At 42.9% G+C, this 13,226-nt stretch overlaps 2 protein-coding genes across 6 annotated transcripts in view; one reads left to right on the forward strand and one right to left on the reverse strand.

Moving 5' to 3' along the window:
- PIGF (phosphatidylinositol glycan anchor biosynthesis class F) overlaps positions 1–8,384 on the forward strand; it is a 38,723-nt gene extending 30,339 nt beyond the window's left edge. For all 4 annotated transcript variants that reach the window (XM_089777498.1, XM_006125480.5, XM_089777500.1 and 1 more), the window contains one exon: positions 8,056–8,384. In XM_089777498.1, coding sequence (XP_089633624.1) covers positions 8,056–8,341 — 286 coding nt within the window. In that variant the 3' untranslated portion in view covers positions 8,342–8,384. The remainder of the gene's footprint in view (positions 1–8,055) is intronic.
- RHOQ (ras homolog family member Q) overlaps positions 1,889–13,226 on the reverse strand; it is a 44,898-nt gene continuing 33,560 nt past the window's right edge. The window contains exons 4-5 of one of the 2 annotated variants that reach the window (XM_006125483.5): positions 9,346–9,441; positions 1,889–8,714 (exon numbers count right to left, since the gene is read on the reverse strand). In XM_006125483.5, coding sequence (XP_006125545.1) covers positions 8,682–8,714; positions 9,346–9,441 — 129 coding nt within the window. In that variant the 3' untranslated portion in view covers positions 1,889–8,681. Of the gene's footprint in view, positions 8,719–9,345; positions 9,442–13,226 lie in introns of both variants that reach the window. The other variant, XM_006125482.5, reaches the window with a different exon arrangement.

The following is a 13,226-nucleotide window of genomic DNA, read 5'->3' on the forward strand; positions in this document are numbered from 1 at the left end:
TATGTAATAGTAAAAAGCAGTTACCAATCAATTGTAGGATCAGCATTAAATGAAGAAAATTAAGTCAGGCTGGATGAGTCTCATACACACTATTTGATATGGAAATATGAATATCAAAAGGTATGGGAAATTGCCTTCGTAGTGCTATTCTTAGCACAATATTGCTGAGTTTGTATTCACTCCTGGGTTTATTAATTAGTATAAAGGCTTTTTTAAAAGGGTATTGGATAGAAAAAGTGAAAAACTGGACCCAAATGTGCTTTGAGATGCAGTAGGAGGTGTGGACCACCTTTTCCTTTTATGGGGTATGTTTTTTAATGGTTTTTTCCTTAGTTAATGTCAGTCTTTAATAATGGGAAATGGGTATCTTGCAAAAGCCAGTTTAAACAGTGACCACACAAAGTTTAGTGAAGAAATGCATACAAACCATTCCCCCTTCCAAAAAAAAAAGTTAAAGCATATATTGAAATAACACTACAAGTTAAACATGTAAACCTATGAGGCATAATAAGTGCCAAGGGGAAAAAAATCACTGTGTAATTCAGTCAGTTTCTAACTGAATTTTATGTAATTGTATTACATAGCTCCCTAATTGATAGCTGTAGCTTGATCTTGTCAAGTAATAAGCACAAAAATTAAAGTTATAATTCAGGAATCAAAGAAGTGCACTTTCCAAAGTCTAAAGAATGGACTTAGTTTATTAAAAATTGTAAGTACCACTTAACAGTTGCTCACTTTATCTACTGTTTGCATCTTTAAAAATAACCCCGTTTTCCTAGTACATAACTGCCTGTTTTATATGCACTACACTAAGCAATTTTAACGATAGCTGTTGCTGCCAGCATTGCCTGTATGCAACTTCCATTTCCTAAATGGCAAAATAATCATGCAGTTATTATGAATTCCAGTGTTGTTATCCAGGTATATGGTTCTGTGGAGCTATTTACTTCGATGTAATCCTACAAACTACTAAGAATTGCCTGTGAGATATACTGAACATACTCCTTTCTCACTGAAGGCAGTGGGAGTTGATAGGTGTCCAGGACACTACAAAGGACCCTCACTCAGAATTTGAATGTTTGCGTGCTTTTATGGAATAAAAGTTCATAACCAATATAAAATATTTACCCCTTCTGTCATCTTCGTCCAGATCTTCCCAGCTGCAGACAACAAGCATGCAATGCAAGCCAAGTGCATGATGGGAGCAGTGTTTATCTTTACCTTCCCCAAATACAGAGGCTTCTGAGTGCAGGGCCAGATACCCAATATAAGTCAGAGCAGCCATTTATGGACTGCTAATAGCCCCTGGAAGCGAAAACCAATAGTAACCTGCATTTTTATAATGCCTTCTCACAAGGGTTTCTTGAGTCTTAACTGAATAGAAGGACAAGTGTTAAATATAGTGCTTTTTTTCTGATGGTACAGCCCAGAACGGCATACCGTCACCTATTTTCCCAGCACAAAGAAAAGGAATGGCATTTCTCTCGTGTACTGGCACCTATTTTCCTGGGGCGGCTTGGCTCCTGACGGAAGCCTGGATGCTTGGCGCTTTTCTTACCGGCTCCCAGCGTGGCATTTTGGCTTTCAAAGAGGCAGTTTTTTTTTTTTTTTTTTTGCTCAGCAAGCTTCCTTTTTTGGTTTTGTTTTTCTCAACAACGTTGCCCCAGGAATACTAGCACCGTTTTTCTTACAAAAAAAGCACTGGCTATATGTATTTTATAGATGGTAAAGTAGAGGCACAAAGAAACTGATACTTGCCCATAGTCACAGAATAAGTCAGTAGCCAAGCAAGGAATAGAATCAGGAATGCCTGTCTTGTGTTCTAGCCACTGGACAATGCTCTTTCCCTTAAAATGGTGCTTTTGTGCTGATAATTGGTGGCTGGATGTTAGGGTTTTTTTTCAAGCAGCTGTTCAATTCAGATTCATAATCTCACACACCTTAGAATTGTCCATCTTCCATAGATCTTATGGGATTTGGGTGTTTTCTTGGGTTTTTGTGGTAATGCTGGATGATACTTATTCTGGCAGTTCAGAAGCAGGACAGTTTTTGATAGTTGTCTGAAGGAGGGCCCAGCTTTTCCCACCTCACAACAAGCAGTTTCCCCCTCTCTTTGACCTGAAGCCGTGATACAGCCTACCTTCCTATTTACCTGTGCCTACCCAACCTTCATAAGGAAACCAGTGAAGATAGAGGCTGCAGAGACAGCTGCCTAACTCCTGTTGAGCAGTGAATAGAAAATAAACTAAGTTGTGTCCAATCCTCTACAATTCCGAGGACTAGAAGAAGCTTTGAGGGGGAACTGCAATCTGTATGAGCTTAATACTCACATATATTTTAATTAGACTTATTGTACTTACTGCTTAGATTTTTTTCTCATGTATCCAACAAGATATTTGATACATGGTATGGGGAAGCAAAGGGAAACTAACTCAAATACTTGGCTGGCCAGGTGTCTGGTTTTGAACCAGACAATCTGGTATTTTCGCCTTCTGTCCAGTAAAAAATAATTCAGAAAATACCGGATACCTAAAATGTCTGGTACTTTCTGCTTTTTTTCCCGGCCGGAAGGCGAAAATGCTGGGCTGTCTGGATCAATACGGAAACAGACTGGCAACCCAGAAGGGTGGAGATTACTAATCTCCCACTCAACCAAGGCAGCCAAAATCCCTGCAGACTGGGAGGCCTAGGAGCAGCCTAGAGCCAAACCCTTCCCCTGCAGCCTGGGGGCACCGGGACACTGCTCCCGGGGGGGGGGGTCTCTCTTACCTGCCCCCTGCAAGTGCTGCCCACCTTGGGGCAGGGGCTGGGCCAGGCAGGGCTTGGGCAGGCTGGGGGTAGTGCCCTGGGAGAGGCTCCTGGGGAGCAGCGGGACTGGCCCTACCGGAGATTCCCCCTCCTGGCTGCAGCCCAGGCTCTGGGGCCCCACAGCAGCCCCCGCCGGGCTTTGGGGATCCGGCCTGGAGCCTGGCCCCAGAGTCCCCGCAAGCAGCGGTGGCAAGTCGATTCCTGCGACTGGGCTGGAGCCAGAGATTGCTCTCCTCGTATCTGCTGAGACGGCAGGACTTCCAGCCGTGACTCCCATCCCCAGCGCCTCCTGGGTCCTAGCGAGTGCAGAGCAGGGTGGGGGACTCCCTGCCTGGGGTTGGAGCGGTTCCCAGCTGGGGGGGGGCACGTTGGAGACCATCCACCTCTACCTGCCTAAGGCTCTGGGAGGGAGTTTGGAGGCAGGATCTGGGCTGAGGCAAGAGACTGGGGTGGGAATTTGGCGACAGGAGGGGGTGCAGGCTCTGGGAGCTTGGGGGATTTTCAGCAAAGACAGTGTATTTATAAAAACGTATTTAACCCCCTGCTATTTAACTGGAAACTCCCCCACACACCTGTTATAAAGTCTAATTAAGTTTGTTTTGCATGATCACTCAGCCCCGAGAGTTGTTAAGCAAAACAAAACAAAACAAAACACCGTGGCCGCTTTAAAAATCAAGTGGTGAGGCTTTTTCGCCTGCCATCTTGCCTCCCTGTGCCTGGCCAGACAGTTCCCCTGCGGTTTTTAAAGGGACCATGGTGTTGCTTAACAACTCTTGGGGTCCTTTTTTTTTCCCCCAACAAATTTTTCCTGGCGTGGGTTTTTTTTTTTAATTATTTTTGGTCGGTATTTTTTTCTGAAATCACTTGGCAACCCTATCAAATACAGAAGGTATATGAAGAAACTAGAGAGAATCCAGCCTGACCAAGACAATTAAGTTGATTCAAACAGGCAAAGCAGAAAATGATTGGAACCCATGAGAATGGGGTTCCAAGAGATAATCGAGAGCAGTGATACTTAGCCTTGAAGATCAGGAGAGCCCTTATGGACTCAATGAAGTTAGAGTTGCTGCTTGTTGTGTCATGACAGTGTTTTTATGAGTCATTTATGCCATGACACAGATATCACAATTGGAGGAAGTTCTGCTATAATTGTTTAATGGCTCCAGTTAATGCAGTATTCAGGGTGTACAGATCCACTTTGCCATCTTTACAATTTCTCAATCCTAGGGCCAACTAGCAGCTAATTCAACTTAGAAGAGCCTTTGGGCACCTGTAAATTGAACCTGGCTCCCAAGACAATTTCAGGGGCCGTTCCAGAAGATTAGGGTCAGGAGGGTGCATGCAGAAGGGCTTTGGCAATATTCTTAACCCCATTTGCACTCCTTATCCAAGAGGCTCTGAGGAAGATGAGTACAACGTACTTATGCTCAATCTGTACATGCTGATTATTTCCCCGTTTGGGGAATCCTCAGGAGGCTAAGTAAAGCTGTCTTTACAGTTCCTTTATGCCTGGTGCAAAGGTTGTATCAGGGTGAGGATTTGGCCCATTATCCTTCCCTTTGTGCTACTGGCAGGGTGGCATTTCTTTCTCTTTTTTGCCCCCTTCCACTTAGCTACTAGGAAAAGTGTGTGCATTTTTTTACTTTTCTCCCTCTCATTTCTGCCAGTTGCTAAATGCCAGAGAAGGATTCCAGAGGTCAAAGAGCCCCGGTTTAAACATGGATTATATAAACTTCTGCAATACAATATCAAGAGGAGTAACAGTAGTTTGGAATAGGAAGCCTAATCCGAACTACCTAGTCCGTGCCGCGTGTAGCCGCGCGGCACGGAGTCCGCACTAGCGGACATTTAAAAATGGCGGCGCCCGGCAATATGCAAATGAAGCCCGGGAAATTCAAATCCCAGGCTTCATTTGCAATTCCGTTTGCCTACATTACCACCCTAGTTCGAACTAGGGTGGTAGTGTAGACATACCCTAAGGGAAAATATTAAAGATTTCAAAATGCACCAGGAACATCAAACCTGTACTTGTGAAAAGCTGATGAGGCCTTATGGACTTGAATTTACCTAATGTAGGTAAGACTTGTAATTAAGGGGTCACAAATGACTCAGGCTATGTCTATACTACAATGATCTATCAGAAAAAAGTATGCAAATTGCACTCTGCAATTTGCGTACCTTTTTCCGATAGTTTTTTCGGAAGAGGCTTTTCTGAAATTTGGCCCATCTACACTGGGCCAAATTTTGGAAAATCCTCTTCTTTCAGAAGAGCCCTTCTTCTTCGTGGGAGGAGGAAGACAGGACTTTGAAAGAGCGCATCTGCTCTTCCACAAAAAAAAAAAAGAAGAGCAGACGTATTCCCTGGATGTAGCGGAGTTTTTCTGGGATACCTCTGGTATCCCGGAAAAAACCCATAGTGTAGACATAGCCTCAGTTGGTGAACTGGACGCAGAAAAAATGCCCAGTTAATCAAGAAAATGTCGACTTGGCTGAGATACAAATGGTTTCTTCTTACCACTAAAGGTACTGCAAGAGGCGCTTTCCTACAGAAGGTAAGACATTGCAGAAATCTTTGCTTAGTAAACATGTAGAATGACCTGTGAAATCCTGGAACATGTCATATTGAAGTTCATTCCAACCTTAAAATGGGAATGCAAAGATCCAGTTGAAGCATGGTCTTATTCATTGTTACAAAATGCAGCACACTATTTTTAAATATATGTAATTACCAAATGTGAACACATCAAGGCTTTATACAAGAGAGATGCAATGCTGTTAATGAAAATGAGCGAGTCTTTGGTTTAAAAGAGGCAGCAGCCATGACACTATTGAAGAAAAGTACCAAATAGAAGAAACTGAGTCCATGAATGGAAAGTGAAACAGGGTCAGTAAAACAGTACCTAAGGCACCTCTTTCTTTTATAGTCATCTTTGCTACACTCCTAAAGGCTTCCAAGTAATACTTATAAAACTGCACACAATAAGGAATGTGAAGGTGAAACAGCAAAGGACCAAAGCATACTTATTCGCAGTTAAATTTCCCATCTGATGTTAGGAGGGAAATATGCTTTCCCAAACCAGAAGGATGTAATGGACAGAGCTAGGAAAAAGCTGACTTCAGAAGAGTGCTAAACATCCTATGACCTTAACGTTGTAAATGTCATGATTTCAACTATTTAAGTCTGAAATTTCATAGTGGTGTAATTGGAGGGGTCTGGACCCAAAAGGAATTCTGTGGGGTTGCAAAGTTATTTTGGAGTGAAGGGGTGGTACTGCTACCTTTACTTCTGCACTGTTGCTGGTGATGGCACTGCCTTCAAAGCTGGGCTGCTAGAGAGCGATAGCTTCTGGCCTGGGTTCCAGCTCTAAAGGCAGAACTGCCATGAGCAGCAATGCAGAAGGATGGCATAGTTTGTTATTGCCACCTGCTGGTGGGGAACTGCTTTCAGAGCTGGGCATCCGCCAACAGCCACCACTTTCCAGCCACGCTTCTCAGAAGTCAGCATAGAAGAAAAGATGGCAATACTGTGACTCCCTTTAAATAACTTTGTGACCCCTCCCCCTCCTCTGCAGTTCCTTTTTGGGTCAGGACCCCCAATTTGAGAAATGCTGGTCTCTCCCATGAAATCTATGTAATATACGGTAAAAGGACACAAAAGACCAGATTTCTCATGCCCTGCATGGATACAAATGTGGATCTGCAGATACAGATATCTGCAGATATAAATTAGTATCCATAGAACCTCAGGGCTGTCCCAGGAATTGAAAGGAGCAAAATAGGCAGTTGCTGCTCCCATGAGCCAGCACTGGTAGATTCTTTAGTGTGGCTGTACTGCCCCCAGCCCTGTGCATATGCCTCTGGACAGGAGCATATAAAGCTGTGTGGAAAGAACTGAGGCAGGGCTGATGATGGTATAGCTGTGCCAGAGGAGTTACCAGCATGGGGCACTGGTTCCTGGGAGCAGCGGCCCCATCTTCTGCTCCTTTTGCCACTGTAGTTCTGCAGATGCTAATTTATATCCATTGGTATCTGCATCCATGAATACAGATTTGAATTTGTGCAGAGCTCTACAAATTTCACAGTAGGAAACCAGATTCCATAGTCCATGGCATATTTTTCCATGGTTCTGAATTTGGCAGGACCCTACTCCTGAATCACAAGCCAAAATCTGGAGTAAAAAGCTAGGGAGTGAGGCACTGGTAGTTCCTATGATGCCCAATTGTCTTCTCCAGCTTCAAGACAGGAGAACAACAGTGCAAGGTATACTTGCCTCAGTGGAGACCATTGTTCAGTAGGCACAATAAAGGTTATCCTGGCAAAACCTAGAGTGACCATTGTAACGGCAAAAGGAATTAACTTGTATCTGTCGCCAATACAGTGAGGCTCTTCATTTGACTGGATGTTATTGGGCAGTAATTATACTCTAGCCACCACATCATAGCCAAATTAAGTCTTTAATTTAAATACTTTTTTGATTCCCCCTACCCCGCAGCTCCAAATAAAAATCCTCTCTACTGCTTCCCTGTTACCGGAGGCAGTGTGAGAATGAGTTTTGACCATATTGAGCCAATTCTTGTTGTACTAGGGAATTAAATGAATTTCTAAGCACTAAACCTTTGGGGGAACTGCATTTAACTGGGCCTGCTTTTTGATTGATGAGCTATGTGTAAAATGTGTAGAGCTCTGCATGGATAAAACATTTGTATTCACATCTGCAAAATGATCCATGGTTATCTGAATCCACATTTGCAGATGTGGATGTAAAGTGGAAATCTGCAAATTTGCAGGTTCTAGATACAGAATTTGTATCTGCATCCACATCCGTATTTGTAAAAAACTGAGCCATGGATATCCACATTTCCATCTGGATATGGTTATCTGCGACTTAAAGCAGATATAAAGTCTCAAAAGGTATACAGAAAAATTGAATCATTTTTCAATAAATCTGACCCAAACTTCATGTAACACAAACATTTAAGTTTCTCAGATGGCTTTAGGAGTATCACACTAAATCTTCAGTAGCCAGAATGCTGGTTACATTTTAATGAATATTAGTTAAAAACTGTACAATACTTAGTGTTCATGATAAATGCATGTATGATTGTTACACTTTTTGCATTCATTAAGAAAGCACATCCGGCTTCTCTTTAGAAGATGTACCACATTTCAGTATTTAAATTGCACTGCACCTGTGCTCAAACAATGTTTTCCTTGTTTCTCTATTTTTACCATGTTTTCTGCCCTCAGATATGGCCCATTTCCTGTTCCCTCGGAGCTACCTTTGGCTACGTGGCTGGCCTCATTATTGCACCTCTGTGGATATACTGGAATCGGAAGCAGCTTACATATAAGAGCAGATAACTGGGGCAAAGAGAAAGTATTTCTTTGTGCAGATTCCATAAAGACTGGACAGAAATGTTTGTGGTCAGACCAAGAGACTACTGAAATCAATTCAATGTTTTTAGGTCGAGTATTTCCACTTACAGCATTATATGCTGCTGTTGTTGCCTGTGCTAAACTTCTTAACCCCTGAGAAATTGTACCTTACAGTTCAAATAAAGTATTTGTAAAAGATGGTGGCTGCTTCTTATTAGAGTTTGGTTGGTTTTAGTTTTCTTCCTCTGGATTTCATTGATTTCAGAGGTTAAATACCCAAGTTTAGCTTACAAACTTCTATGTTCTGCACCCTTATGTATTATATCATTTACATTTTGATAGAAATTCACAGTAGGCATGGCCATTGTCAAATGTCTCTCACGTGATCAAACAGCAGTTAATGCATCTTGATCCTATTCTTTTTTTCACTGTATGTTTCTTTGGAGTTAAAATGGCTATTATAGCTTCATCAAAAACAGTCTTCAGTCCTTTTTGCGTTAAAGCTGAACACTCCACATAGCAGCAGGCTCCTATCTGTCAAAAAAAAAAATTAATAGCTGTATATTCAGATTTATTCATTAGCTCTTGAGGTTTTTTTGTTTGCATATTGAAACACTCCCAAAGTCATGTTTGACCTAGAAAAGTTATCCCAATATTTTTCTTATTCTGGAAAGAAAATTACTCCTTTCCTTGGTCTTTTGGCAATAGTTTTTGAATTCATTTAGTTAGGTTCTGTTTCTGAAAAAAGCATGTTACGAGCACTTGTTTTGAATTGACTGTATACTCTTAAACACTTCAGCTAAATAACCTAACAAGAAGAAAAAATTACATGGCCAACTTGTAGATTCATTTCTGAAAATGGGCTGTAAATAAAAATGTGTAACATCTACCTGACTTAAAAAAGTTAGTATTTTGTAATGATTAAAGGTCATCTAGTACATCCCCTCCCTATTTTAATTAATTATCCAATTCATAATAATTATTCACTTCCATATTGAAAAGATTTACACAGTTATTGAAAGGAAAACACCTAAGTGAGTCTGCTTGTTCACAGTATTTAACATAGCGGTTTTATAAAATAAGTATGATACTAGCTAATAAAGAGAAAAACTGCAGTCAAGACAGAGCACTTCTCTCCCCTCACCCGAGTGTCCCCTTTACCTCTTTTGCTAACTTCTGTCCCTGCTCCGCAGATATAGGCTTCTCCTTCATATCATTCAATCTTGCTAAAGTTTTTGGATCATCACGAAGATCAATCTAGTAGGAAAGATGGTAGATAGATAGAAATTGAGCCATATCATGCCTTCATGGGGAATTTGGATGAGGCCTTAACACTGAAGACATACATCAGGTTCCCAAATCCTGATTATCCAAAAAGATGGGTTATTTATTCCCAGCTATTTTTCCTTAACTTAAGTGTGACTGCTCCAGAATCACCAATGAACACAGCAATGGTAGAATTAATCAATACATATTGGGGAAGCTTGAGCTGCTTCTGTTTAGACTATAATCCTGTAAGAATCCATGGGACTAGAACCTGGTACTCAGGACTTTAGGTTGCTATTAAGAGGCCATTCAGCACTACATCCAAGGAGCACTGTGGAGATAGGGACCTCAGAAAGTACTGCTGCCAGGAAGGGCCAAATTAAGAAAGGAGTTTTAGGGGTTACAGACCAGGGCCCCAGGCTAATGGGGTCCCCACAAAAAAGATCTCCAGGCCACCAAACTGCAGATCTTTTCCAGAGCCCTGAGTTGCAGCCACTAAAGTCCCTGCATTCTGACTCTGCCTGGAAGGAGAATGCAACTCCACATGCTGCTGTTCCTCCTGGGGATGTTAACTAGTGTGTAATTGTGTGAATGTGTAAACACGAGCACCAGCTGCTGCCTGCCTTCCCTCCCCTGCTGCCTCTGATAAAGAGGCAACAGTGCAGGAAGCAGACAGCTCTGCAGGAGCCAATACGCTCAGGGAGCCGGCCTGAAAGCTGCTTCCCACGTGTACTAGATCCCAGCTGCTCCCCCCCCCCCCCCACACTACTACTGAGGCAGCAGCATGGGGGAGAACGGCTCCCTCCTGCTCCCCCTGCACTGCTGCCTCTGTAGGAGGTGGGGAAGGGGGCAGGAGGCTCCACAGAGCCAGCACACACTAAAAGCCAGCTTAAATGCTTGCTCCCTGCATGTACTGGCTCCCACCTGCCCCCCTCTGCTGTGTCTGAGAAAGAGGCAGCAGTGCAGGGAGCAGGCAGCTCCACAGGAGCGGATATGCGTGGGGAGTTGGGTTGAAAGCCATGTCCCATGTGTACTGGCTTCTGCCCACCCCCCCGCCGCTGCCTCTCTATCATAGACTCATAGACTTTAAGGTCAGAAGGGACCATTATGATCATCTAGTCTGACCCCCTGCACAGTGCAGGCCACAGAATCTCACCCACCCCTCCCAGAATAATCCTCTCACTTATATCTCAGCTATTGAAGCCTTCAAATACTTTGAAGACCCCAAGATGCAGAGAATCCTCTAGCTGTGATCTGTACCCCATGCTACAGAGGAAGGCAAAAAACCTCCAGGGCCTCTGCCAATCTATCCTGGAGGAAAATTCCTTCCCGACCCCAAATATGGCGATCAGCTAAACCCTGAGCATGTGGGCAAGACTCATCAGCCAGACACCCAGAAAGTTCTCTTATCAGAGGCAGCAGCGCTGGGGCGCGGAGAGAGGACAGGTATCTCTGCGGAAGCCAGTGCCCGTGGGGAGCCGGCTTTTCACTGGCTCACACTTGCCCTCTACTGTGGGAGGCAGCAGGGGGGAACAGGCTTAAAAGCTGGCTACCCATGGAAAATGGTTCCTGCCTCCCCCACGCATCTGCCCAGACTCTGCATTCCCACCCTAGTCTCCTACCCTGAGGCCCCTTCTACACTAAAAATACCTTCATCCCAGCCTGGAGCCCTCTTCTACTCTCAAAATGCTCCAGCCCCACTCCAAAGCCTGCACCCCCCAGATGGTGCCTTCCCACACTCTGAACCCCTCATTTTTGGCCTCACCCTGAAGCTTAGGGGGCCCTACAAAATCAAATAGCCCCTAGCCACCAGAAGAGTTGATCTGGGCCAGCCCATGGGGCCCAGAGCAACAGTACCCTGAGGCCTTCTGATTGGTCCACAGGAAGTTGTCTAGGCAGTCACGCACTCTTCTGGCATGCTGAGACTCCACCTCTTACCTTGTTTTCTAATCTCTGGCCTCCAACCCCAGCCTAACTATTTCCTGTTTGTACCAGCTGTACTGACTACTCTGATCCTTCTCTCTGACTCTCCTTCTCTTCATGGCCATCTTTGACATATGGACACCAGCTCAGCCGTAACTGGTTCCCTTAAATCTGATATCTTTTGAAATTAAGAGAAGTCTTCCATTGAGATTGGTCCGTCTTTGAGTGGGAGGGTTGGACTACATGACCCCCTGAGGTGTCTTCTAATCCTAATTTATGAGTTTCAATGTGTACTGGATAGGACTGTTAGGCATGGCCCCAATCCTGCAGTCCAGTCCAGGACTGGTAATGTTACTGATTTCAGTGAGTTATCTGGAAAAGTAATGCTTGGAAACCAATATCCCTGCCCAACATCTCTAACTGTTTATGTAACATGGTACATTATGTTTTAAAAGAATGAAGGTAACTCTGGAGATGAGTGAAGTTTTTTTGGCCAAAACTTTTCACTGAAAAATGCAGATTCAGTTTGGAAACATTTTGCAAATTCATGAGGAATTCACCAAATTGATTGAGTTTGAAATTAAAAACCCTAAAAATATTTCATCAATTCGAAACACTTTGTTTTGACATTTTTAAACAAAGACTATACAAACAAATTTATTTTGAAATTTATTTAAAAAAAATTAAAATGTCAAACAAAATATTTTGCATGCCACTAAACAATGATTTTCTTCAACTTTTCAGTTCAACAATTTAGAAAAAAAATCATTTTAGGTGTACCCAAAATGTAATTTTAATTTTTTCGGTATAAAAAGTGAAGAATTGGTTATTTGCACGGAGTATTTAGAATACAAGTGATTCTATTTTCCTACTGTTAGACGTGCCCAAGGTCATGTCTACACTACAGCAGCATAGTAAATGGAAGGGAGTTTTCCACTGATGGAATTGATCCACCTCTCTGGATGGCAGCACGAAGGTCAAAGGACGAATTAGTCCATTCACCCTTTTTCTGCATTAGGAGTTAGACTGTCTGGTAAGAGAGAAGATCTAACAGAAAATAGCATAATGCCCCTAGATAAATGTATGGTACAACTAAACATTGAATACTGCGCGCAGTTCTGGATGCCCCATCTCATAAAAGATATACTGTACTAGAATGGGAGAAAGGACAGAAGGACAACAAAATAATTAGGGGCATGGAACATCTTATGTATGCAGATAAGTTAAACATTAGGGCTGTGTCTAGACTGGCAAGTTTTTCCGCAAAAGCAACTGCTTTTGCGCAAAAACTTGTAAGCTGTCTACACTGGCCGCTTGATTTTGCACAAAAACACTGACGTTCTACTGTCTGAAATCAGTGCTTCTTACGCAAATGCTTTGACGTTCCTGTTCGGGCAAAAGCCCTTTTCTGGAAATGTTTTTGTGCAAAATGGCCAGTGTAAACAGCTAAAAACTGTTTTGCGCAAAAAAGCCCCGATGGCAAAAATGGCGATCGGGGCTTTCTTGTGCAAAACCGTGTCTAGATTGGCACGGACGCTTTTCCGCAAAAAGTGTTTTTGCGGAAAAGCGTCCGTGTGAATCTAGACGCTCTTTTCCGCAAATGCTTTTAACGGAAAAACTTTTCCGTTAAAAACATTTGCGAAAAATCATGCCAGTCTAGATGTAGCCTAGCTGTCTCTTTTTTAAGCTGCATAGTCCTAAGGGGCTGAGATGACAGATCTATAAAATCATCAGTGTTATGAATAAAACAGTGAATAGAGAAGTGTTATTTATCCCTTCATATAACACAAAAATCAGGGTCACTCTATACAATTAAGAGGCAGCAGGTTTAAACTAACAAAACTATTGAAAAA

Source organism: Pelodiscus sinensis, chromosome 3 (genome assembly GCF_052426305.1).
Source record: "Pelodiscus sinensis isolate ZL-2025 chromosome 3, ASM5242630v1, whole genome shotgun sequence".
In the NCBI taxonomy this organism is placed as follows: domain Eukaryota; kingdom Metazoa; phylum Chordata; order Testudines; family Trionychidae; genus Pelodiscus; species Pelodiscus sinensis.